The following is a 27,937-nucleotide window of genomic DNA, read 5'->3' as shown; positions in this document are numbered from 1 at the left end:
CGATCCGCACCGCTTTTTCCCGCGGCCCGCGCGGGGCCCAGCTGACGGCCGCGTTGTTTACGGGCCCGAGCAGCCCTCGCTCCCGCCGCCCGCGAGCCCAGGTGCCCGCGCGCGTCCCTCTGTCCGCGCGTCCGCCGACGGCGGGGCCCAGGACGCTCCGGGCGGAGAGCCGAGAGGCCGGGGCGCAGCGCGGGGCTCCGCGCCCTGAGACCGCGAACCCGGGGCCGGGGCCGCCTCCGCCTGGCCGCGCCGCTGTCTTTGTAGCGGCCGAGGCCCGTGCCTGCCCCTCCCGGGGCGGAGGCTGCTGCTCGCGGGCCGCCGGCGTGGAAGAGAAGGACGCGCGGGCCCCGGCGCCTCCCGGGCGGGCCATCTCTTAGCATGACCCCCGAGGATCGGCGTCGCGCGCTCTGAACCTAGCAGGACCCCGCGCTCCCGCAGCCATGGGCGCCGGGGGCCGGCGGGGGGCGGCGGCCGCCCCGCTGCTGCTGGCCGTGGCTGCGCTGCTGGTGGGCGCCGCGGGCCACCTGTATCCCGGAGAGGGTGAGTCTGGGGGCGCGGGGGCGGGCGGAGAGGACCCTGCCGCCGAAGTGGAGCACCCCGGTTCCCGCCGCTGGGGACTGAGTGTCCACGGGAGCGGGGGTGGGGGGCACGCGGGTGGCCTGGACGGCCCCGCGGGGGGCTGGAGGCCGCTGACCTTGGCCTTTGCCCGCCTGGGCTCGCGGCTCCGCGCCCCGCGTGCGAGCCCCGGTCGGGAGGAACCTTGCCCCAGTGCCCGCGCCGCCGGCGCCTCTCCGGAGCGCGCCTCGGACCCGCGCCTGGACCCGCTCCCTGCCCAAGGCGCTCGGGAGGCGGGACACCTCTCTGGGTCACCTCCGGGACTTGGAGTCACAGGGTCCGGACGGCCTCGGACTGCCAAGCGTCCGGGGCTCACACGGTTTGGAGCCGAAGCCCAGGGTGCCGAACCAGGAGGTCCCTTGGGGGTCCCCGCTGGTGGGTGACGTTCCACAGGGCGAGGGGAATTGCAGGACTTTCCCTTTCTCACTGTCTTGGCTCTGGGCCGGTGGCCACCCCGTACAGGTCCTTATTTGCACTTTTGGGTTCTGCTTCCAGATGTCAGGAGGCAAACTCTAGAACCCTGGAAAAGGCGGTTGTTGTTAAGAGGAGTAGTGGCGGTTTTTATCGTGATTCTTATAATTAGTATCACCGTATGCCACAGGCTGGTCCATCTTATCTCTCCCGGCCCTCACCATGGCCCCTGGAGACAGATACTTTTGTTCTTTGGCTTCACAGAGGAGTAACCAGGGCTGGGACTTGAACCCCTGTCTGCAGGCTTGCCTCCAGGGCTCTGGACTGTTTCCTCTTGTCCCGTGTCTCCTGGCCACCTCCCGCCCCCCAGCTCTGCCCTTCGTGAAGGGGTCTTTACCTGTCAACCTCAGGGTGGGGTGGGGGGGGTTAGTCTCTGGACTTGGAGAGCCTCTTATACCCCCTGTGTTTGCAGCAGACAGAGGCAGACCCCAACCCCAGCACCCTCTTCATACATGATGGCGGGCTTTCTAGTTGTGAGACCAGCCAGGACTGAAGAATCATCAGAGAGCATAACTCAGGTTTCCAACTATGGGGTCTGAAGCCCTGCTTTAAAAATATCCATGGGATTGCTTCAGATTTCTCCATAAAAGGAAATCGATCATGGATGACAAAGGGGTCTGGGAGCAAAGGAATAGACGCTCCTAAGTGCTCTTGGTGGTGATTGAGGTGAATGAGAAAGTACAGGCTTTGGAGCTGACAAACCAAGTTTGCTGAGCAACTCTGCTGCTTAATGTCTGGGTGTCCCCATAGCCACTCAGTGAGGGGTGGTTGTTGGTTTGAGTTCTTGGTAAGAAAATCCAAGATGAGTTGTTAAACCTATGCTAGTCTGTGTGCATGCATGTGTAATACATGCAACCTGTGTATGTGTGGTTCCCTGCTCTTCTGTTCCTTGTAGCTTTGGAATTAATTGTGATTCTGTGCTTGGGCTTCCAGAGGTCACTTCTTTACATATTTATGGCTTCCATGAGGGCCTACGGGGGCAGAGGCTTTTGTCTGTTTCATCTGTGACTGGCACATAGTAGGTGTCCAGTAAATATTTGTTCTTGACTAGGGGGCTAGGCACAGTGTGAAGCTTTTATAGTTGCCTTGAGGAGCTCCTTGTTCTTCGTGTCATACCTAAGTGTCCTAATGGTAAACCTGTAGCAGGCACTGTTCTCCATGCTTTGCATGTATAATCTCAGTTGATCCTCACTGCTACCTGGTGAGGTTACGGCCTTTTATCCTGTTGCACAGATGAAATTTGTCGAGGTCTATAGAGCAAGCAGGAGGCAGAGTCGCAATTAGAATCCAGGCTAGTTGGGCTTCAGAGCACTGGTTTCTTAACAAATGGCTATTCTTTTCTTAACTAGTTCTTAACCATGGTTCTAAGCCTCCCGCACTCCTACTCTGGGGTAATGTTTAATAAAACATTATTCTATCAAATAAACGAGATGCGAGGTTCCTTGAAAGCTTGAGCTGGTGGGTGGATGGGGGCAAGAAACTTTATAGAGCATTAATTTCTGACGTCAGTGACAGTGGCATTTTGACTGGGTGGGGCTGAGGGAATCTAATGTGATTTTTAAGGGAGGAAGGACTCTTCCTCAGAGTTGTCAGTGGCACTGCACAGCCCTGGTTGTTCTGTGCAGTTGTTTTTACTGCACTGAACTGAGCAGTGGCTTTTTTCTCCATTGCCATTTGGATTGGATGGTTCCAGCCTAGATTACTCGCTGGCATTGCAAAGTCAGAGAATTAAGGCACCGTGGGATTAATTAAATTGAAAACCTACGGAGCTTTCCATGGCTTAGTAATTGAGGTGTGAGATGCTTGTTTCCTGATACCCCTCATTTCTCAGCTACCCTGTAATGAGGGACCATCACCATGAGATGCTTCTCTTGTGTGTTCGGTAGCAAAAGATGCCCCTGGTTTTCAGGTTCACCAGGACTCTTGGAGTGGTTATTCCAAATCGTTGCTTCTCTCCTGGAGATCTGCCCCTCTCTCTCCTGCCCCACCCACTCTCAGAGGCCATGGAGGAACCTCCTAAGGTAGCTATATTGACTTCCATCCCTATTTGGTTAGAGCAGGGTTTCTCAGCCTTTGCACCCTTGGCATTTAGGGCCAGATAATTCTCAGTCAGGGGGTAGGGGTGGGGGCTGTCCTGTGTATTGTAGGATGTCGAGCAGCCTCCCTGGCCTCTACCCACTACATGCGAGGAGCAGCCCCTTGCCCCCAGTCGTGACAACCAAAATGTCTCCAAAATTGCCAAATGTCCCCTGAGGGGTGGAGGGCAAAGTTGTCCCCAATCAAGACCCCCTGCATTCGAGGAGTTAACTTTTCCTTATCCAGGACACCCATCTGGGTCTCTGCTTTTTCCATCCAGGTTCTCCATTGGCCCATGAACCTTTTTCTTTTCAGTACTCTCCCGAACTCCACTGCCCACCACTGACCTCTCCAGCCTGACCCGGCCAAGCCCCTCCTGGTGGGCCCTGGCTGCCTTCACACTCTCACCTTTTACCCACTGCTCTGCCCACGGCGTCTGGCTTGTGTCTCCACCACTTTGCCTGATGGCGCTTGCTAAAGTAATCGCTCTCCTCCCAGTTGTGTCTTCTCTGGCCCCACCTCGCTTGACTTACGGGTTTGACACTGCCCACTCCCTCCCGTTGGAAGGAGGAGTCTCTCCGTTCCTTTCTGCTCCTTTTCTGCTTTGCTTGTCCCTCCACCGAGGCTGACCCTTTCATCACACATTCCTTAGCAATCTCTGTTACTAGGCTGATGCTCTCTCAGCCTAGTATTTTATTTACATATTTATTTACATATTATTTATCATCAAGAACAGGGGTCAACAAACTGCAGCCGTCGGCCAGATTCTGCCCGCTGCCTGTTTTTGACAATAAAGTTTTATTGGCACACAGCCACACTCATTTGTTTACGTCTTGTCTGTGGCGGCTTGTGCACTAGAACAGCAGAACAGAGTCGTTGCCACAGAAACCACGTGGCCCACAGAGCCAAAAAAAATATTTACTCTCCAGCCCTTGACAGAAAAAAATGTGCCGACCCCTGATCTGGAACAAGCTTCTTGAGGGCTTATTCATCGCAGCTGCGTAAGAGCTTGTGTGGTCCCTAATACTTGAATGAACAAAGCCAAGTGAAACACCCAGGGATGCTGTGTTTTTCCCCTTTATAGAGCAAGGCATATTATGGACATTTACACCATTCACTATGCTGAATTTATGGGTTCCAAGGAGGAGAAAATAAGTGATGTTTCCTTGTTAGCTGTGCCTGTGACCTCAGGATTTATTTATTTTAACGACCATCTTGGCCTTGAGTGAGGATTCCGTGCTGTCAGCTCTGTCTCTCGAATCTAAAAGAAAGTTGTATCTGTTAAGTAGTCTTCTCTGAAGAGGTCTTCTCTCAAGAGGTCTTTTTCTCTTTGTGTTTATTTCTCTTATGAATACATCCAGGGTGGCTTGGTTTACATTTTGCAATTGGATTATATCTTTGGTGGTTTAGTTAAAATAATGGCAAGTAATGCATTCTCATTGAGAAAAAAATTACAAAAGCAGAAAGAGGAAAAAGCAAAAGTCCCCTTTCAACACCCTGCCCCCAAACCTACCCCAATTTTGTCCTGGAAATGACTACATTATCATATTATCAGTTTGGTCTCTTTTTAAGAATTTTGATTTTTTATATTATCATATGGTAAAAGTGACTTTTTCTTTTGGTCTCCAGTTTTATGAGTTTTGACCCCTTTATACAGCTTTGTGGCCATCCCCACAATCAGGATACAGAACTATCCCATCCCCACCCCAAATACTCTCAGGACATCCTTTTTTCATTATACCTACCCCCACCCCTAACCACTGGCAACCACCAATCAGGTCTCCATCCCCATAGTTTTCTCTAGATTTTGAAAAATATCTTGCAATTGGATTACTATTCTTCAAATTGAAAATTTTAAATTTAAGTAAGTGGTTTCCTCTCACCGTGGCTTAAAATTTGAGTACTCTGGCTTGCCATTTTCCAGTTAGAATCCTTTGGAACGCATTCAGCCTTTTGTCTTGTTTTCATCACAAATTCTTAAGTGACCACTTAGAAAGTTCAAGAGATGCTACAAGATCTTTTTTCTCAGGGAGGAGACCCCTGTGCTTTGCTCACCCCAGAGACAAGGTGTTTTACCATGGCTTTTGGGATTTTAGAAACATATTTTGTTTCTGGGAAGAGCAAGATTTGTTGTCCTGTGTTGCCAAGTGCAGGCTGGATATAAATTCCAGTAGGAGTGGAAGGCAATATTCTGCGGATTCAAATTTGGTTTCAAATCTGGTCTTTTTTGCCCGATTCCTTAAGGGAATGGTTTCTCGTCAGGTTTAGATAGAAGCCCCTTGTCAGATTTAGATAGGCTTAGGAATGACAACCTGTTGCCAGGAGAATCTTGTTTCTCCTCTTTGCCTTTGTGGAAATGTAGAAAATGTAGGTACTTTCCAAAAACTGTGTTTGTTAGCAGTGCAAAAGAAAGTAGAGGTTGGAAACAAAAGTTCACAAGTGAGTAGGATGTTGTTTTCCAACTGCCTTTCTGTAATTCCTTGTTACTAACCTGTTCTCAGGGATGCACTCTTTGTTTCCCTCTAGAATACCAGAAAAAGGATGCTTTCTAACCAAAATGTTCCTTTGTAATTTCACCCATTTGTATTGTTAACGCCACCTACTTTTTTTTAAGTGCTTTTTTGGTCTTGCAAAACTTCCTTTGGTTTTCCTTCCCCTGTCTTCTCTGGGTGCTGTCTGTCCTCCTCTGGGTTGGATTCTGGGGATGGGGTGCAGGCTCCTTTGCCGCCCTGTGGTTTGATGTGTGGTGTAGTTATGCTTACAAACCTATATAAGTGACTGGAGGAATTAGCCTAGATGTTTCTGAGCTTGCAGAACTGCTTCGGGCAGGCATATAAAAGGTGTTGGTATCAGGGAGTGAGTAGGGCTCATCGGCCCTCTATCTAGTCCCCTGTCCTTAAATATTGTGCCCCCGGGGCTCTCCTTCTTATCCTTTCCCCTTTCAGTTGTCGTGCCCCCCCCATGCCTTCCTGATAATATCACCCTTTGTCACTGCTTCCACCAGCGTCTGTCTCCCTCTCCAGCTTCAGATCCACATATTCCCAAATCCCCACTCCTGAGTATCCCACAGCACCCACAAAGCTCAACATACCCCAAACTGAGCCTGTAGTCCTCACTACCCCAAAGTGGCCCTCTCTTGGCTTCTCTGGGTTTAAGGACCCTCCCTTCACCTCTTCCCCTCTCTTCTACCTCCCCTGAGCACCAAGCCCTGTAGATCCTACTTCCTCAGCATCTCTTAAATCTTGCCTTTTTTCTTGCATCCAGCCCCATGATAGACCAGGCCCCTGACCCCTTTACCCTAGGCCATGCCTTAGCAGGGGTTCCAGCGTGACTTCTTTAGAACCTTCTCCACTCTAGTGCCAATGGGAGTTTTCTGCTTCTCCTTCTTTGGTCCTTCCACAGCTACCAGGTAAGTCCCTTTCTGACTCATGAGCTTGGCTGTAGCCATGGGCAACCTCAGCTCCCTTTCCTTGTCCAGCTCCAGACCCTTAGAGTCTGCAGTTCCTTGGGGCTCCCTGTTAGTGCTTTCACATCATCGCATGCAACTTCTGTGCCTGAAACACTGTTCTTCCCCCTTTTCCTCCGTTGACTTCTGCTTCTTCCCCAACAGAACCAGGACAGAGGCCTCTTTCCTTCTCCTTCTCTCTTCTTCATCCCATGCCGTCTCTTTCCCTTCCAGTGTAAACTTGATTTGCCTGTCTGGGTGCCAATAAGATGGTGGGTCCAATGTGGACATGTTCTAGTGTAATGTGGCTACTTGGATAAATGAAATCACCCTCCATGTGTGGGTTGGCGAGTGTTACCCTTCCAGAAAATAGCATTTGCATTTCTAACAAGTTCCCAGGTGATGCGGATACTGCTGGTTCTTGAACCCCACTTTGAGAACCAGTGTATTACATGGAGGGACCATAACTGATTTGCCTGCTCCCCTGTGGATGGACAGCTATGTTGTTTCCAGTCTTGTGCCATCATAGACAGTGCTGCATGGAATTGTATGAGCAGACCTGTGGGTTTCCCGATCAGGAATTGCTGGGTCCATGGGAATCTGTGTTTATGCATTTGTGCCATCTGCCTGGAGGTTTCATCACTCACCCCTTCAACTCTGCTGCAGTCGGCAAAGGTTTTCTGGGTTTCCTCTGGGCTCTCAGGCTTTGTCTGAGCTGGCTTCCCCATCCATTTCCTCTGCTTCCTTCTCTCTCCTCCCTTGCCTCCTGCCTCCACCCCCCCCCCCACACTATTTTGTTTCTCCTATCCTTCCCTAACTTGCCACTCAGCAGGGATAACATGAAAATCAAAGCCCAGAGAGGTTAAATAACTTATCTGACATCACATAGATGCCAAATGGTAAACCTGAGATTTGTACCCAGGCTGTCTGGTCTCGAGTCAGTGCAGTTAATCACTTTACTACTTTGTCTTAACTCTGATGGCAGCGTGTCGTAGTCCCCTGCTTGCTGGACCGCTGTGACCTTGTTTATTTGCTATTCCCTCATGCCCAGCATGATGTCTGGCACACAGGGGTTCCCAGCAAGTGTTTATCTTTCTGACTTGCCAGTAACAGAACCTGCCTTAGAATCTAGGTCTCCCAATACTGCTACCTGTCTCAGCTCCTCCTTCTGTTCTCCCTTCTGGAAGTCAGCGTTGAGAGCCAGTCTTTTGGGTAGGCAGAGAATTATCAGGGTGTCTGATATCCCACTGTACCCAAGTTCTCAATTCTGAAGGTGATGAATTTGGGAATTGGTGTCATGTAGCTCGGACAGAACTTATGCGTACGTAGACAGCCACCAGTTCTCATTTGTTCTCCATAGCTTTTATCATGCTATCATCATTTACAGATGAAGAAACTGAGGCACGCAGAGGTTGAGACTTTGGCCCAGGATTGCCCTGTAGTCAGGTGCTGGGGCTGGGGTGGGAGTCCAGCTCTGTCAGGTTTCTAGTGTGTTCTGAATTTGGTACTGGTGGTGGCCTGACACCTGAGCTCAGAGCTTGTTGGGGCAGGACCACCTGACTTTAGGAGGAAGTGGTTTGAAGACTGGAAAGAATGCAGAGAGGAACGTGTGGGCCCCAGACAGATCTCCAGGGAGTATTTGAGGAACGCTGTAACTAAGGAACGAGGACATTCACGATTGAAAAAAAGAGAGTATAGAAAATCTTAACATTGTAAAGGACTTAAAAAATCTGCTAGACACCTCCTGTACTGCCCCTAAATGCTGTCCCTCTGCTGCTTTCATGGTGGAGAGAAAGCCAGGGCAAAGGTAGCACTTCCCAAGACAGCTCTCCTGTCAGCCTTTCCTTCTGGAAAATTCTCAGATTTCTCTGGCTGAGGGGGAAATTCTTGCACTGTCCAGTGGAACTTTCTGCTTTCTTTGCTGTCTAGTTTGTCAGCCACTAGCCCCATGCAACTACTGAACACTTGAACTGTGATCGGGGTGACTGATGAACTCAATTTCTAATTTTATTTAACTTCCATTTAAGTTAAAATACCCAAAGCTCGATTCAGTTATTGGAAAACTTTTCATTTTGTTTGGAACAACTTTGGGTATGTGAATATACATTTTAAACTGTCCATTTTATGAGGTCTAAATACAGATTAACTGTTTGTTCCAGTTTGCTAAAGCTGCTGGAAATACAATATACCAGAAATGGATTGGCTTTTACAATGGGGGCGTATTAGTTCACAAATTTAATAGTTCTAAGGCCATGAAAATGTCCAAATTAAGGCATCTAGAGGTAGATACCTTCTGAGGAAAAGGCCGATGGCATCCGGAACACCTCTGTCAGCTGGGAAGGCACGTGGCTGGCATCTGCTGGTCCTTTGCTCAGGTTGCATTGCTTCCAGCTTCTGATTCCAGTGGCTTTCTCCTTTTGTCTTTGGATTCTCATTTAGCTTCTCTGGGGCAAACTCTGGGTTTCCTCTCTTAGCTTAGTATCTCCAAACATCTGGGTCTGTGTCGGGTCTGAGCTCTGTCTCTCTGAGCTCTCTTAAGGACTCTAGTGAACTAATTAAGATCCACCTTGAATGGGTGGGGTCACATCTCCATGGAAACAACCTAATCGAAAGATCCCACCCACAATAGGTCTGCCCCCACGAGTGGATTAAAAGAACATGTTTTTTTTCTGGGGCACACAATAGATTCAAACTAGCACACTATTTCTGGTGAAAATTTAGCATCTGAATTGAGATGTACTACATGTGGAAAATATGTATCACATTTTGAAGCCTTAATATGAAAGAAATTCTTTAGATTATCTATGAATACTTTAAAAATATTGATTGCATGTTGAAATGGTAATTTTTTTAATATCTTTTTTTATTTCATTTTTTTAATTAAATTCAGTTTTATTGAAATACATTCACACACCATACAGTCATCCATGGTATACAATCCACTGTCCACAGTATGATAACATAGTTATGTGTTCATCACCACAGTCTATCTCTGAACATTTTCCTTATATCAGAAAGAACCAGAACAAGAATAAAAAGTAAAAGTGAAAAAAGAACACCCAAATCATTCCGCCATCCCACCCCATTTGTCCTTTAGTTTTTATCCCCATTTTTCTACTCATCCATACACTAGATAAAGGGGGTGTGATCCACAAGGTCTTCACAATCACACTGTCACCCCTTGTAATCTACATTATTATATAATTGTCTTCAGGACAATTTTATGGAAATATTAAACTTCTCCACCTGGGGAATTCCTGGTATTACCACAAACATTAGGGAATCCCAATGTAGTAAGTCAAGCCCTCGATCTTGGCGCTTTCCCTTAGGAAACTTATTCCTGCAAAGGAGAAGCTAAGGCTACTTACAATTATGCCTAAGAGTCACCCGTAGAGAACCTCTTTTGTTGCTCAGATGTGGCGTGTCTCTCTCAGCCAACTCCGCAAATAAACTCACTACACTCCCCCCTACATGGGACATGATTCCCAGGGGTATGTCTCCCTGGCAATGTTGGGCATGACTCCCAGGTATGAGCCCGGTCCCAGCATCGTGGGATTGAGAATGCCATCGTGACCAAAAGGAGGAAAAGAAACAAAGTTTCAGTGGCTGAGAGATTTCAAGTAGAGTCGAGAGGTCAATCTGGGGGTTATTTCTTTGATGTTTTTAAGGCATGTATCAGAATTTCATCTCTTTCTTTCTTTTAATTGAGGCAAAAGTCACATAACATAAAGTTAACCATTTAAAAATGAGCAATTCAGTGGCATTTAGCACATTCACAATGTTGTGCCACCAATGCCTCTGTCTAGTTCCAAAACATTTTCATCACCCAAAGGACACCCAATACACATTAAGTATTTTCTCCCCATTTCTGTCTCCTCCCAACCCTTGGCAACCACTAATCTGCTTTCTGTCACTATGATTTACCTATTCTGCATGCTTCTTATAAACGAAATCATACGTGTCCTTTTGTGTCTGGTTTCTTTCACTTAGCATAATGTTTTCGAGATTCATCCATGTTGTGCCATGCATCAGTACTTCATTCCTTTTAATGGCTGAATAATATTCTTTTGCAAGGATATACCACAGTTTGTTTGTCCATTCTTCCACTTGTGGACATTTGGTGTTTGATTCCGCTTTTTGGTGATTGCTAATAGTGCTGCTGTGAACATTTGTGTTCAAGTTTTTGCATGGATAGATATTTTCATATCTCTTGGGTATATACATAGGAATGAAAATTGCCAGGTGTTTTAGTTTCCTGGCTGCTTTTAACACAAATACCACACAATGAGTTGGCTTAACAACAGGAATTTATTGGCTTATGCTTTCAGAGGCTAGAAGGCTTGCTTCCTCCTGGGGTCTGTATCGTCTGGCTGACTGGCAATCTTTGGGGTTCCTTGGCTTTTCCATCACATGATAATGCACTTGACGGCATCTTCTCTTTTCTCTTCTGGCTTCCTTTAACTTCCTACTCCTGGCTGATCTCCATGGCGTCTTTCTGCATCTACTTTCCTTTGCGGACTTAAGCCGTATTGGATTAAGGCCCACCCTCAAGTTTGGGTGCATCTATGTTTAACTTTTTCAGGAACCACCAAACTCTACTGTTTTCCACAGTGGCCGAACCATTTTACATTCCCTTCAGCAATGTATGAGGATTCCCTTTTGTCTGCATCCTTGTCAGCACTTGATATTGTCCATCTTTTTTTTTTTTTTTTTTTTTTTAAGCCATTCTAGTGGTTGTGAAGTGGTATCTCATCATGGTTCTGATTTGCATTTCCCTAATGGCTTATCATTGAGAACCTCTTTTCATGTGCTTTTTAGCCAATTGTGTATCTCGTTTGCAGAAATGTCTACTCAAGTCCTTTGCCCATTTTTAGATTGGGTTGTTGGCCTTTTTGTTGTTGAGTTTTATGTGTTCTTTGTATATACTGTATACTAGATCCTTAGTGGATACATGATTTGCAAATGTTTTCTCCCATTCTGTAGGTTGTCTTTTTGCTTTCTTCATAATGACTGTTGATACACAAACATTTAAAATTTTGGTGGTCTAGTTTATCTATTTTTTTCTTTGGTCTTTGTGGTTTCGGTGTCGTATTTAAGAATGCATTGCCAAATCCAAGGTCATGAAGATTTACCTTAATGTTTTCTTCTGGTTTTACAGTTTAGTGCTTACACTTAGGTCAGTGCATTGTGAGTTAATTTTTGTATATGGTGTGAGGAGGGCTCCAAATTCATTCTTTTGCATGTGGATATCCAATTGTCCCAGCACCATTTGTTGAAGAAACTTTTCTTTTCCCAATGAATGGTGTTGGCACCCTTGTTGAAAATATATTGGCTATAGCTGTATGGGTTTATTTCTGGACTCTCAGTTCTATTCCATTCATCTATATGTTTATCTTTATACTAGTAACACACTGTTTTGATTACTGTAGATTTGTAGTAAATTTTGAACTCAGGAAGTGTGAGTCCTCCAAATTTGTTCTTCTCTTTCAAGACTGTTTTGGCTATTTGAGGGCCCTTGCAATTCCATATGAATTTTTTTTTATTATTCATTTTATTGAGATATATTCACATACCACGCAGTCATACAAAACAAATTATACATTTGATTGTTCACAGTACCATTATGTAGTTGTACATTCATTACCAAAATCAATCCCCGACACCCTCATTACCACACACACAAAAATAACCAGAATAATAATTAAAGTGAAAAGGAGCAACTAAAGTAAAAAAGAACACTGGGTGCCCTTGTCTGTTCCATATGAATTTGAGGACCAGTTTTCTATTTTTGCAAAAAAGCTGTTAGAATTTTGATAGGGATTACATTGAATCTATCGGTTGCTTTGGGGAGTATCACCATTTAAAAATTTTAAGTCTTCCAGTCCATGGACATGGGATGTTTTTCCATCTATGTAGGTCTTATTTAATTTTTTTTCAGCAGTGTGTTGTGGTTTTCAGTATACAAACCTTTCACTTCTTTGGTTAAATTGATTCCTAGGTATTTTATTCTTTTGGATGCTGTTATAAATGGGATTGTTTTCTTAATTTCTTCTTTGGATTGTTCATTGCTGATGTATAGAAGAAACACAGTTGATTTTCCAGTGTTGATCCTGTACACTGCAACTTTGCTGAATTCATTTATTAGCTCTAGTAGTTTTTTTTTGGATTCTTTGAAATTTTCTACATGTAGGATCATGTCATCTGCAAGTAGAGCTAGTACTTCATTTCTTTTTATTGCCAAATAATATTCCATTGTATGGATATAGCACATTTTATTCATCCATTCCTCTGTTGTTTCCTTTTTGGCTATTAAAATAATGTTTCTATGAACGTTTGTGTACAAGTTTTTGTCTGGATGTGTGTTTTCAGTTCTCTAGGATAAATACCTAGCAGTGAAATTGCCGGGTCATATGATAAATGTACATTTAACCTTTTGAGGAACTGCCTGTTGTATGAAGTGGCTGAACCGTTTTATGTTCCCACTAGCAGGGTATGAGAGTTCTGATGTCTCTATATACTTGCGATGCTTGCTAATGTTGTCTTTTTAATTTTGTCTATTCTAGTGAATGCGAAGTGGAATCTCATTGTGGGTGGAATTGGCATTTCTCTGATAGCTACCAGCCATTTAATCTTTGCATGCACATCTGTATTTGACTTTGGTCCTGCCTCAGCCTGGGGAGCATAGCAGGCAGATGTTCTTGGTGCCCCCGGTGATTGCATGTGTGTGTGTGTGTGTGTGTGTGTATGAATGAAATATAGAGTGTGAAGTCCAGGGTTGGGAAACCCAGAGCTGTGGCTGAGCCTATGCTATGCCACTACTTGGCCAAATAAAATACAGGATGCCAGTTGAATTTGAATTTCAGATAAGCAATGAATAATTTTTTTTAGGATAATTATGTCCCAAAGATTGCATGGACATACTTATCTTTAAAAAAATTGTTGTTAAACTGAAATTCAAATTGAACTGGGTGTTCTGTATTTTTTTATAATCTAAATTTGGCAACCCTACCTGCTTCTGGTTGCTGTGTCCTTCGGCAGAAGGCTTCCAGTTTTCTCACCTGGAGGGTGGGGAGGGACCTATTGGCAGGCATCACCATTGAGATCTCTGTAAATAGATGCTCTTGATGTTTACTGGGGCTGGGAGCCTGTGCTGTGTTCCCTGGGTAGCAGAGAGTGTGGAGTTGGACCCAGCATCCTTGTCCTCCTGAAGCTGCTTCCAGCCTGGGCTTGGCGTCTGCGGTGCCCCTGCTCGGTGCAGACCCAGGACAGTGAGTGGCGAGGGGTGGCTGGTGGTTTGTTGGGAGCCGGGGACTAGGGCTTTCCTACAACTTCCTGGTGCGCGTGTGCGTGCACGTGTCCGCATATGTGCATGTCATTTTCCTTGATTTAGTTAAATCCGTTCCGTACAGAATGTGATCTAGGAACACTGCTGCTTTGTTTACCTTAATTGTTTGTATTGCTGTTTTCTTTCTAATTTGTGCTTCTTTTGCTAGTCACTCTCAGAGTGGGTTTTTAAGAGGATTTACTGTTATTCTTTAGAACGGTCTGTTTGCCTTAAAGATATTAGGGAAAGGTTTAGTGCCTTGGAATAAAACAAGAAGGGATTGTGTACTGAGTCTTATCTTTCAGGTCAGGTGCTGAGGGCTGTGCGTGTGTGTGTGCGTGCGCATGCGTGTCTGTGCACGCATGTGTGTGTCCGTTGCTGTAGGGGAGTTGTCCAAAGAGCATGACTGATGAGTATTAACTAGAGTATGGGGGTGGGAGGTACAAGGAGAAGGGAAGGACCAAAATAGGTGCACAGAAGAGAAGAAATCAGGAAAGGCTGCCTGGAGGCAGTGGCATTTGAACTGAGTTGAGTAATGAGCTGTATTTAGAAATAAGGAGCTGAGGTGTAAAAGGCTTTCCCGGCTGAAGGAGCTGGGGCTGCCCTGTTCAATCCAGAAGCTACTAGCCACATGTAGGTGTTTAAATTTAAATAAATTAAAATGAAGTAAAAGTAAATATTCAGTTCCTCAGTCTCACTAGCCACATTTCAAGTGCTCAAGAGGCATAAAGGGTTAGTGGCTACCATATTGGACAGTGCAGATGTGGAACATTGCTTGCAGAAGATCTGTTGGACAGCTTTGGACTAGGGCGGGGGTTGTTAGTTAGAGCCCACAGGCAAAAAGCTGGCCCACCGCCTGGTTTTGTAAATAAAGTTTTATTGGAACACAGCCACACCCATTCATTTACAAATTGTGTGACAGAGACGGTATGGCCTGCAAAGCTGAAAATATTTTTTTACAGAAAAAGTTTGCTGCCTCCCAGTCTAGGGGAATGAAGGCAGTGCTCCCAGAGATGAGTGTGATGTGTTTTGGGGAATAAATACCAGAATAGCTGACATTAATTGAGCACCTGCTGTGTTCCAAGGACTACTTAAGTGCCTGTCTCGCTGGCTCACTTTTTCCCCTCGTAGGTCATGTTACAGAGGTGGAAACAGCCTTTGAGTTGTATGAGGATGGTGGGCAGGCTTGTTCAGCTGGAGTGTCCCTGTCATGCTGGGGAGAGAGGAGGGCAGAACCCGAGGGCCATGCAGTGCAGGGTAGGGGGAGTCATGGAGGGTGCTGGAGCTGGGGGGGACCACCTTCAGGAGAATGGGCCTGTAGGATGTTTGTGCTGGCTGGGAAGCCCTTGCCACACCCAGGTAAAAGGTAATTAGGCCTTGACTACGGGCCAGGAGGGCAAGTTGGGAAGGAAAGCCAGCAGGGTGGGAAAATTGACAAAACAAATAAATTAAGCTCTCCTTGCCTCACTTCTGAGGCGTGCACCTTTATCCCCAGAAATCATTTCCTCAAGATCTTTCCCATTGACGTATTGGGGACAGTTCTCCTTTCTCCTTCTGCACCTGCCATGTTACTCAATCCCCTCTGAAATCCCATTGTCTCAGTTGCATCAGATTACATGTGATTATTTGGAGGCTCCTAACAGGTACTGCAAAAGGAATATTCTGTTTGCCTTTGGAAAGTAATTGCTTAGGTACAGAAACTTGACATTGAAAGCCACTCGTCAGGATTGGCTACAGAATTTGCAGAGTCCTGTGCAGAATGAAAACGTGGGGCCCCTTTTTCAAAAATGATTAAGAATTTCAAAAATGGTTGCATTCATTTCCTTCTAAGGCCTCACCAGAAGTGCCTTTAGCATCTACATTTCTACCAGCCATCTCTTTAAGGCACTCTAAGCTTTTTCTATCAGGGCCTCAAAATCCTTCCAGCTTCTACCCATTCCCCTAATTTCAAAGACACTTACTTGCACGTTTTTAGACATCTGTTATGATAGTACCCTACTCCTGGCATCAAAGTTTGTATCCTTCAGGTTATCCAGAGAAAATATATCCATATCTACCAATCTCTCTATAGATACATATTTATGTATATTTCTTTGTATTTGAAGGAATTGGCTCACAGGACTGTGGAGGCTGACGAGTCCAAAATCCATAGGAAACTCAGGAGTTGATGTTGCAGTTTGGAGTCTGAAATCTGTCAGGCAGGCTGGAAATTCAAGTCTGCACTGATGCAGCCATCGTAAGGGGAAATCTGTTCATTTCTGGCAAACCTCAGTCCTTGCTTTTAAGGACATCAACTGATTGGATGAGGCCCACCCCCATTTTCAAGGATAATCTCCTTTACTTTAAGGTCAACTGCTGGCAGATGTTAGCCACATCTGCAAAATACCTTCATGGCAACACCTAGATTGGTGTTAGGTTAAACAACGGGGTACTATGGCCTAGCTAAGGTGACCCATAGGACTGACTGTCACAATGTTGAAAGCAAAGCATTAAGCCAAGTGTGTCCCTTCTGGGCGTGGGCCCATGTAACTGCAGGGGCCACACCCCCATGAAGCTGGCCTGTTGCTGATTCTTATAATGCAGACCTGGTGTGTTTGTAACCTGTCTTGCTTTCCCCCTCTTTTCACCTTTGTAGTGTGTCCTGGCATGGACATTCGCAACAATCTCACCCGGCTCCACGAGCTGGAGAACTGTTCGGTCATCGAAGGACATTTGCAGATACTGTTGATGTTCAAAACGAGGCCCGAGGATTTCCGAGACCTCAGTTTCCCCAAACTCATCATGATCACCGATTACCTGCTGCTCTTCCGGGTCTATGGGCTTGAGAGCCTGAAGGACCTGTTCCCCAACCTCACGGTCATCCGGGGCTCGCGCCTGTTCTTTAACTACGCGCTGGTCATCTTCGAGATGGTCCATCTCAAGGAGCTCGGCCTCTACAACCTGATGAACATCACGCGGGGCTCCGTCCGCATCGAGAAGAACAACGAGCTCTGCTACCTGGCCACCATCGACTGGTCGCGTATCCTGGATTCCGTGGAGGATAATTACATCGTGCTGAACAAAGACGACAACGAGGAGTGTGGGGACATCTGTCCGGGATCCGCGAAGGGCAAGACCAACTGCCCTGCCACTGTTATCAACGGGCAGTTTGTGGAGCGGTGTTGGACTCATAGCCATTGCCAAAAAGGTACACTGGGGATGTAGAGTTCTTAGCAATTTCCTATGCCGCATCCTGAAAGTCTTAGCCATTAGGTGGGGGTTGGGAGGCACGAGCTGGGACATATATATGGACACACCCAAGTAGAGTCATTTACTAGACCAGGGGTTGGCAAATCTTTTTTCTGTAAAGGCTCAGGTAGCTGTTACTTTAGACTTTGTGAGGCATACTGTGTCTGTGGCCTGGACTCGACTTGGCCCTTATAGCCAGAAAGCAGCCATAGACTATAGACAACATGTAAACAAATGGGTGTGGCTGTGTTTCAATAAAACTTTATTTACAAAAACAAGTGGTGGGCCGGATTGTGCCCAGGGGCCATAGTTTGCCAACTCCTGTACTAGACAGTTGAATGATCCTTGTTAAGGTCAGGGGTATGACTAGAAGAATATGGACTTATTCTTTCAAAAACAAGCTTATTTCTTCTCTGATTATAGAAGTAAAATTGCTCGTTGCCAACAATTAGAAAAACATAGAAATATATAAGGGGAAAAAGCAGAACGTCAATCATTATTCCACAATCAAAACTGCTGGTGGTAGTTTGTTGGGGGGTACTTTATACTAGTGGGTATTTAAAAGAATGGTTTTATCTTAATTTATTAACCTTCCCAATTGTTTGGCAGTTAGAGTATTTCCACTTTTTGCAAAGAGAAGGAAGAATGTTCTGGGGCCTAAGCTTTATCTAGCATTTGTTTCTTTAGGCCTGCCTTCCACAAGTGAGATTTCTGGGTCAAAGGCTCTTGATCTTGATTGCCAAATGGCTTTCCGGGGGAAATGTACCAGTGGATGTTCTTTCTAGCCTTGGATGAGAGGGAACACCTTGGCCAGCTCTGAGTGCTGTTTGAAAAATCTCTCATAATTCGCTGTTGGGGAGTGGTGAAAGGGAGAGCTGATGTGTTCTCATTTCTATTTGCATTTCTTTGATTGCTGTCAAAATTGAACCTTTTAAAAAATGTTGATTTGTTGTTTGGGTTTTCTCTTTATCCTTTTCCATCTTTCTTTTAGTACCTTAGTGGGTTTTGAAAAACTCATCTGTATGTAGTTTTCATTGGTGAAGGTGGTTAACCCTTTGTCAGTGGTGGTTTTCAGAGCTTTTTGTTCAGTGGTGAAAATGCTCTGGTTGTCTTTTGTCAGAAGAGCTTAAAATATTTGTAGAACTCAGAGCTTAATTTTCGCATGCCCCTTCTGTTATTTTATGCTTATAAAGTCCTTTTCTATCAATAAACAAATAAAACAAATGTTCTATTTTAATGTCAATGATCATATTTTTAAAAGCATTCGTCCGGGAACTTTGGGTCTGTTTGTGTGCATGATTTAAAGGAAGTGTCCATTTTCCTCCAAGTAACTAGTTGGGGTCCCAGTGCCATTTATTGCAGAAATCTACCCCTTCACCTTCATTTCAGGGTATCCCTTGGTACTTTCCTTGCCCCAGTGCCATATTATTCTAATCACTGTAGCTTCTTACATTTTGATATCCAGGAAGGCAGGTTCCACACACGTGCTTGTGCTGGCTTATTGTTTCGTTGTCCCTTTCATACCTTGTGAAATTCCCTGGGAAGAATTAGTGAAAGTGTGATAGTGGTGGGAGAAAGTGAATGGCTGGCTTAAGGGTTGTATCACAAAAGATAGGGGAGGGGAGAAAGGAGGGTCTTCTCCCCTGAGCCCAAAGCTAAGGGGAAGCCTCACAGGGTGAGTCCTGAGTAGAAGCCTGGGGGTTTTTGGTGAAGACTCTGTCAGAGACGTGGGTTGAGCCCTTTCCATGGCAGAGATGCTGGATGGTAGGAAACAGGATGTGAGAGAGTTTGAGGGAACAAGTGGAGGCCACACTTCTTTTGAGAGTGCAGGCAGTGAAAAAAGAACATTATAGAGATGGTGATTCTGGGGTAGGAGATGATTATTATTATATTGTAGAAAAATGTTGAGAATGTTGGCAGGTCAGGGACAGAGAGAAGCTAAACTGTAGCCGAGATAGAGGATCCTAGTGGGGCAAGGTCTTAGCACAAGTAGAGAGACCACCCATGGATATGAGTTTTGTATAAGAACAGAGAATCTCCTGAGGTGGGGGTGGGGGGCTGGGTAGGAGTGGATAAACAGGGTAGGGTGGTGATTTAGATCAACTTAGAATTGGGGAGCTGGCCTTCACTGTTGGTGTAGGACTGTCTGCTTTGTGCTGAGGGCACACAGCTGCAAGGTGGGAGCTCTGTTATCCTTGCTTTAGAGACCAGAGAGATTATTGAACTTGCCCAAGGCCACACAGCTAATAAAAGACAGAAATGGGGTTTGTGCCACGACCATCTAAAACACAATAAAAATGTATGATTTTGGGCGTGTTCCTTCTGTTTGAAAATGGTGGAGACTCTTCTAGTTGGAAAGGGGGGACCTGGGGAAACAAGGAATGCTCTTTTTATTCCAACACTGAGTTCCCCCAGTTGAGTTGCTTGTTTGAAATGCTCCAGGCTCATGTGACTGGAGATGTAATTTAGGACATTCCTCTGTGGATTTATTTCTGTATCCATTTGAGTCAAAATATTCAGTTGAGTCTACTGCTTACAGTCATCCCTGGTGTTTCGAGCAGGCTTTTTATCTTTTGCTCTTTAGAGCTGGGTTTGTTTTTCCAGCCCTGGGGTTCCTCGTTCGTCATGGGAGAAAGCGAAGCCATCACATGGATGGCTCCGGCTGACTCCTGCTGGTCCTGGGTTCCTGGCATTCAGCTTGATCTTAGCTGCTTCTGGTTCTCATCCGTAGACGGGTGGCTTTAGGTGAGGCACTCCTGGCTACTGGTGACTGATGTCAGGAAATGATCATTCTTTGAACTGCCACCCCTGCCGAAGTCAGATGCAACCCTTGGCTTTTTCAGTGTTTACATTCACTTTGTTGTGGTTCTAGAAGTCTTATTAGAGTCATGTGGGATTTTGGGAACAGTGTAGACTGACAAGAACATTTTGTGGATATCCCCCTGTTTTAGGCAACAGAAATAGGCCTGCACAAGCTATCCATTCTTCCCCTTGAATCCTTTCAAACACTTCCTTGAGCTCCCGTAGCAGTTTTCTTTTTCTTGAACCCTTACCAGCCTCTGGAAGCATCCGGGGACTGGCCAGGATTTGGGTTGAAGGTGTTGGCTTGTCGTCTTCGGTCTTAAGCATTCTCTACAATATGCATTCCCTCCTCCTGTCCCCCAAACAATGAGGCTTTTGACAGAGAAGGCAAAGGAAGGTTCTCAATGGTTAAGAAAATTAAAAGGGAAAAGCCCATTGCATTGTGGACTGATATTGTGGGGCCTGAGATGCTTCGTCTCCATCACTCTGTCTACAAATTTGGTGTGAAGATTTCAGGAGAGGCCAAACGCCTTGGCCTGGCAGAGTGAGAAGAGTTGCTCAACACATTTATTGAGAATCTATGGGAAGGCACTGGGTAGTGAGGAGAACAGGAGAGACCCACCCCTGCTCCTTAGAGCAGACAGTCTTTTGGCAAATGCAGGGGCTGAAGACATGAGCAAGCCCAGCTGGGGGTAGGATTCCACGCTGGGCAGGTGGAAGCCCCAGTGAGGCCCTATACTAGTTTTTGGGATCAGGGAATGTATACCTCAAAGAACTGGTGTGTTATCAAGATCCCAATGGTTAGCCTTGCTGGACCTGTTTCCGAGTGGTTATGAGAATTGTTTGGAGTCAGACCGAATTGGCTTGGAGTCTTGTTTTTGCAGTTCAGTGGTCATGAGCTGGATCAAGCCTCAGTTTCCCAGTGTGAAAAATGGGGATAGTTTTTAGGGTTGTAGTTTGGGGCAGTAGGGGGGAGTTGGTGTGTGTGTGTGTGTGTGTGTGTGTGTGTGTGTGTGTGTGTTTAGCCCAGTACCTGGTTCTCCATGTATGTTCTGGAAGCGTGACTGGTGGTAACAATGATGATTCTACTAGGTGCCATGGCCCACCTCTTATGGGCAAACCAGCCTTCTGGGAAACACCTGCCATGGCTTGGCAGCATCTCTGGCTTGGTCTAGGGGCAGGCACAGGAAAGCCCACTGTGTGATCTGCTGATAGGTATGTCTTAGTTTGCCCGAGCTGCAGTGACAAATACCACACAACGAGTTGGCTGAAACAACAGGAATTTCTTGTCTCACAGTTCTGGAGGCCACGAGTCCAACACCAAGGTATCGGCAGGCTATGCTTTCTCTCGGAGTCTGGAGCGTTGTTGTGCTGGCTTGCCAGCAGTCCTTGGGGTTCCTTGACTTGCATCTCTGCCTCCGTCACATGGTAACCTCTCTCTCCTTCTCTGGCTTCTCCTCACTGATTTCTCCTTCTCTTGCTCTGTTGTCTGTCTCTGCCTAGGTTTGCTCTCCTTATAAGGACTCCAGTCATATGGATTAAGTTCCATTCTGATTCAGTTCGGTCCCATCTAAATAGAATCTTGGAAGATCCTATTCACAAATGAGCCCACCCCTTAACTAATAATACCATCTTCAAGGGTCCTGTTTATGAATGGTCCCAGACCTATGGGATCGGGGGTTGGAACTTGGGCATTTCTTTTGTGGGGGGCATGATTCAATCCCAACAAGGTGGGTACTGGCCTTGCAGCCCCAAAGGGAATCCCACCCTGCTCCTTGGGTGCCTTAGCTTCCGATGTCCTGGAGACCCACAGCTCTGGGTTTTTAGGAGGACCAGAAGCCACAGGATTTGCCTGACCGGCTGCTCTAGCCAAACCCACTGGCATTTTCTCTCTGAGAGGCCACCCCAGCTGCCCGCTGCCAGTCAGAGGGGACGGTGAGGCCAGCACCTGCTGGGTGCCAGGGGAGTCAAGATGACAGCACCCAGAGGCTGTAGGGGGTGTAGCCCTCCTCCCTGGGAGAATTTATATCAAATGTCTCTCAACGTTGTGGTGCTCAGTTTGCAACAGAGCCCACTAAAGGTGTACACGTTTGCTCTTGAAAGGTCTGCTTTCAAGATTTTAAAATTTTATTATTTTTTAATTAATTTTATCTATGCACACTCCATATTCACCAAACATACCAATGATTTTAATTAGAGAAGTTTATAGAACTTCTGTGGATTTATAGAAGAATCATGCAGAAAATACAGTTCTTCTGTAAACCTGCCTCAGACATACAGTTTTCCCTATTATTGACACTTTGCATTAGTGTGGTGCTTTTGTTACAATTGATGAAACAATATTATTATAATTATACTATTAAGTGTAGTCCATAGTTTACATTAGGGTTCACTGTGTTGCACAGTTCTATGTTATTATTATTATTTTTTATTAGAGAAGTTGTAGGTTTACAGAAAAATCATGCATAAAATACAGTTCTCATATACTGCCTTGCATTAGTTTGGTACATTTGTTACAATTCAAGAAAGAAAGTTTTATAATTGTACTGTAACTATGGTTCCTTGTTTACAGTAGAGTTCACTGTTGGTGTTGAACAGTCTTTTTTTTTTTTAAATTTTTTTTCTAGTAACATATACACAACCTAAAATTTCCCCTTTTAACCGCATTCAAATATATAATTCAGTGCTGCTAATTACGTTCACAGTGTTGTGCTACTATTACCACCATCCGTTACCAAAACTTTTCTGTCACCCCAAACAGAAACTGCGCCAATTAAACATTCATTTCCACAGCCCCTGGTAACCTCTATTCTAGTTTCTGACTCGATGAATTTGCTTATTCTAATTATTTCTTATCAGTGAGATCACACAGTTTTTGTCCTTTGATTTTTTTTTTTTTTCTATAAGCAAAAACAAAAGTTTATTGTCTTACTAAGAAATCTACTAGTGGGATGATTCCAAGGTAAATTAGCTCAGCACCTTATAAATAGCATTAGGGACTCCATTTCTTTCATCTTTCCACTTTGCCCTCTGTGGCTACTGATAGCTCCTTACATGCTACAAAGTATTCAGAGGTAGAAAAATATACTGTCTTTTCCTTGGGTCAGTTTTTTAAATGCAATTTTATTGAGATATATTCATATACCATACAGTACATCCAAAGTGTACATTCTGTGCCTCCTGATATCATCACATAGTTGTGCATTCATCACCACAATCAATTTTAGAACATTTTCATCACTCCAAGAAGAGAAATAAAAAAGAAAACCTTGGGTCAATTTTTAAGTGAGCCCCCTATCCCTCCAGCAGATGACTTTTCTTCTCCACTTCAACAAGTTTATTAAATTTTGCAGAGGCAATGGAGGAATCTGTTAAGCAGAACTTTTAGTCTCTTGTAGAAACATTTTTTTCTTCTATTTAAAACTTTTCCTTTGATATTTTCCTAGTCACAACCGGATTTGAAGTGAAAGCTGATTTTGCACCAGGCTTGGTTTTGAGCGCTTCACTTAATGATAATTCATTAGTCCTCTCTGCAACTCCTTAGGAGTGAGGCTCTCAAGAACCAGAGGTTAAGCAACTTGCCCTGGGCATGTTGCTAGTGAGTGGTAGAGACAGGATTCGAATCCGGGGATCCTGGCTTGGAATATGAGCTCTTAACCATTGTGCTTTCCTGTGCTCATTGTGGAAAGTTTGTCAAGTGTGGAAACCTATTAAAAAAGAAAGAAAGAAAGAGTGAGAGAGAAAGAGAGAGAGAGAAAGAGAAAGGAAAGAAAGAGAGAAAGAAGGAAAGAAAGAAAGAAACCAAGGCAAAAATCCCCTAGAGTTTCCCCCTGCCCAGGTCCTGGCTGCCCAGACACAAAAGGACAAATACTGTGTGATCTCATCAATATGAAATAATTAGAATAAGCAAATTCATAGAGTCAGAGACTAGAATAGAGGTTACCAGGAGCTGGGGTAGGGGTGGGGAATGGGGCATGAATACTTAATTGGTGCAGTTTCTGTCTGGGTTGATGGAAGGGTTTTGGTAATGGATGGTGGTGACTGTAGCACAACACTGTGCATGTAATTAACACCACTGAATTGTGTATTTGAAAGTGGTTAAAAAAGCGGGATTTTAGGTGGTATATATGTCGCTAGAATAAAAATAAATAAAAACCCCACAACCACCACCGTAGGACTGTACAACATCAACAGTGAACCCTAATGCAGATGTTTGATGGACTATAGTTAATAGTAAAATTATAATAATCTTCTTTCATCATTTGTAACAAAGTTACCACACTAATGCAAAATATTAAAAATGGGCGTGGGTATATGGAAATTCTGCATTTTCTGCATGATCTGTCTGTAAATCTGCAACTTCTCTAATAAAAAACAAATACATAAATGAATAAAGAAAATGAGCAATGCAAAGCTATTAAGAAAAAGATTCTGGCTGCCTCCTCTTATAACCTTTCTCATCGTATCTTCAGTTGGCCACCTCCTCCATCAAACTAGGCTCCCTGAAGACAGGGAAGGTGGCATTGCTATTGGCTCCCCAGCACCTGTCATGGTGCCTGGCCAGTAGTAGATAAATAAAGTAATTGTGGCATCTTTGCCATTCATTACAAGCTAGTATTTATTGAACACCTAGGAGGTGCTAATCTTTGTGTCGAGGTGCCAAGGACAAGTGCTACCATGTGGAATCCTTGCCACATGCCCATGAAGTCACATTATTCCCATTTTGAAGAAGGGGAAACTGAGGCTGGGATAGTCATTCAGAAACATTCTCTAGGGGACCCAGCTGGGACATGATTTGACCTCAGGCTGGTCCAGTATAAGGCTGTTACCCAGGGGTCAGTAAGCCATGTCCCCACAGGCCAAATCCTACTTGCTGCCTAATTTTTGTATGGCCTGTGAGCTCAGAATGGTTTTACACTTTTAAAAGGTTGAAAGACAAATCTAAAGAAGAATGATATTTTGTGATGTGCAAATGACATGAAATTTGCATTTCAGTGCTTGTTAATAAGGTTTCATTGGGGCACAGGCATGTTCTTTCATATATATATAAATCTGTAGTAGCTTTTGCACTACAAGGACAGAGTTAAGTAGTTGCAATGGGGACCGTGTGGCCTGCAAAGCTGAAAATATTTATTCTCTGGCCCTTTACAGAAAAAACTTTGCCGACCCTTGTTCTTGGTGTTGTACCTTGTAAGATGGTGGGATCATTCAAGGATAGAGGTGGTTTCGAGTGGAAATTGGGAGCACTCCAGCATCAGGCTGACACGGGCCCTTGACAACACTGAGGGGAGGGGGCTGCAGCCTCTCAGATGCTGTCCTTGCCCCTCATGAGCTCTTGGTTTGGCTGGGATTTTAAAAGGTGGGAACAAATTCACTGTTCAAGGCAGCTGTCAAAGATATCACAAGTCTGGGCAGGCACCTTGCCAAGTGAACCATCTGGACCAGTGGTTCTAGGCATGTTTAAAGCTGGAACACCTGGAAATCACGATGTTCTCTAGATAACACTGCAGAATATTGATAAATTAAATTCCTTCGTGGCTGTGTCACCATAGCCCATGCGGAAAATGGGGAGGTCTAACGTGCACACGGGTGTAGAAGAAAAAGAAAAGATGGTAGAATTTAGCACGATGGACCCGAATTTGGGTTTTTCTTTAACATTTCTTCCTTTTCTTTTTGTCAAAGATCTTTTTAAGACTCAGGAGAGGGAAAAAAAGGACCGTGTTAGAAAAATTATGTGATTATGGTAATTTATTATGTTAGGTAGAGGTTGAGATGAATGGATTTTTAAAAATAAACTATTACTTTGGAGATATTAAATTTTATATCTCAGGAAGAAAATAAATGCTCTAGGGCGCATGTTTCAAGTTCCTTCTCCCCAGCCCCGGCAGAGATGAGAAGCTGCCATTGACATTTGTAGAAGGAGAGAGATCGTTCCAGATTGGAATGTGTCTTAGTTTCCAGGCTGTTAAGACAGATACCACACAATGTGTTGACTATGCGACAGGAGTTTGTTTACTGGCTGAGGGTTTCAGAGGCCAGAAGTCTTGCTTTGTCCTGGGGCCGGTAGCCTTCTGGGTGACTGGTAACCTTGGGTTCCTTGGCTTTCCCATCACATGGTGATGTCTTCTCCTTTCTCTTCTGGATTCCATTGACTTCCGTCTTCTGGCGCCTCCCTATCTTATACGGCCTCCAGAATCAGGATTAAGACCCATTCTGATGCACTTGGCCACACCTTCATTAAAGATAACGTCTTCAAAAGGTTGTCTTTACTATGGGCTCACATCTGTAGGAACAGGATTACGATTAAGAACACGATTATCTGGGGTACATTGTTCAACCTACCACAGAGTGGCTAAAAAGATGTGCTTTGGATTGGGAGGTAAAAGATGCTTCAAAAGAGGGTGAGAGGGAAGGGTGTTCCAGGTGGGTGAGATGGCAAAGGCAGAGGCTCGGAAGTCTTTTATGGCTGCTTCATTGCCACAAGGGGTGGCTCAGGCCAGCACATCCAGTCAAAAGCCCTGAAGGCCAGACGTTTTCCTGCAGATGCGATTGAGAGATGATGATGCGTGCCTTTAGGTTGTGTTCTCCGTGGGCCTTTTCCACCAATATGGAATGGACAGCTGTGGTGAGCCAGGCACTTTGCTGGGACCCAGAAGCCCTTGCTGAGCTGGGGGAGAAAGTCACAGAAATAACTATAAGATTATCAGCCGGCTAGACATAGCGTGCTCTGGGAAGCTCTGGATGCCCTTGGTGCTGGTTGGCTCTGGAGAAAGGTGGACCAGTTGGCTGCACTTGGTTACCTCTGGGGCATTGCTCTCCAAGTGTTTAGCACAGACGTAGCTGTAAAACGTGCCGGCTTCCTGGTACAGGGTTGGCGCTATTAATTGAAAGCTCCTTTTTCACGCAGAGAAATCACCTAGCCTAATCCTTTTGGGAAGAAGGCGGGGGAGAGTTATATACATAATTATGGAAATGCAGCTCCTCCTTGTCTGTCTTGGCAACATGCTCGGTAACTGGTCTGACGAGGTTTCTTTTTCTCCCTCCGACTTGACGTAATTCATTGACCAGTTCTTTCCCCTTGTGTCACCAGACCCTTTGTCAGAATTAAAATCTGTTCTTCGTGACTGACCACCTGAAATGCCCCAGGGAGGTGCCCCATACCTGGGTCTGATTCAGGCTGGAGTCCAAATTCCCCGTGGTCAGCCCTTTCTCCATGCATCTGGTGCCTGATAGAAACATTCCCTTTCCCAGAAAAGAGATGTGATGTGGGTGCCGGACACCCAGAAGTGTATCCTTTCCATCCCACCCCTCCCATCCCCTTCTCTCTTTTTTTCCCTTCTACACTTCCTTTCTTTTTCCTTTTCTCCCCCCCCCTCCTCCTTCTCTGTGTTCTCCTCTACCCCCCTCTCTGGTTTAGAGTCTGTACTAGCTCAGGGTAAATGTTGGCTGACATTTAGGGACAAATAATGTCAAGAATGGGGAAAATAGGGAAATAATTGCTTTCCTTTGGTTCCCATTGCCTGTTATGGGAGGGGCTGCATTTTTCTCCAATTCCAGGTTAGGGAAGTGGATGGAGTTCCCCACCATGAGCTGCAGTGGCTGGGGACAGAGAGGATGTACGATGTCAAATTGGCCCTGGGACCCCCTGTTAGATAAAGCCCACAAGGGCCTGGGTGCCTAGAGAGTTTTGGCTTTTGCCTTTTATTTCTTTCTTTGCTTTTCTAATTTTTATTGTGGTATGGAGATACAACCCAAACTTTCACATTGTAACCACCCTCCTATCATTCACAATGTTGTTCCCTCATCACCATCATTCCTTCCCAGACTTGTCCAGCACCCCAAACAGAAACTCTGTACCCTTTAAGCAATAACTTCCAGTCCCTCCACACCCACCCCAGTCCCTAGTTAACCTGTGATCTACCTTCTGTCTCTATGTATTTGCTTATTTTAGCTATTTCATCTAGTGAAGTCATACA

At 45.2% G+C, this 27,937-nt stretch overlaps 1 protein-coding gene across 2 annotated transcripts in view; it reads left to right on the top strand.

The window, feature by feature from the left end:
• The first annotated feature begins 440 nt into the window (after positions 1 to 440).
• INSR (insulin receptor) overlaps positions 441 to 27,937 on the top strand; it is a 144,068-nt gene continuing 116,571 nt past the window's right edge. For both annotated transcript variants that reach the window (XM_037824514.1, XM_037824515.1), the window contains exons 1-2: positions 441 to 540; positions 16,567 to 17,118. In XM_037824514.1, coding sequence (XP_037680442.1) covers positions 441 to 540; positions 16,567 to 17,118 — 652 coding nt within the window. The remainder of the gene's footprint in view (positions 541 to 16,566; positions 17,119 to 27,937) is intronic.

The sequence above is a fragment of the Choloepus didactylus genome, assembly GCF_015220235.1.
Source record: "Choloepus didactylus isolate mChoDid1 chromosome 25 unlocalized genomic scaffold, mChoDid1.pri SUPER_25_unloc2, whole genome shotgun sequence".
Classification (NCBI taxonomy): Eukaryota; Metazoa; Chordata; class Mammalia; order Pilosa; family Megalonychidae; genus Choloepus; species Choloepus didactylus.
This window is presented reverse-complemented; position numbering and strand designations above follow the sequence as displayed.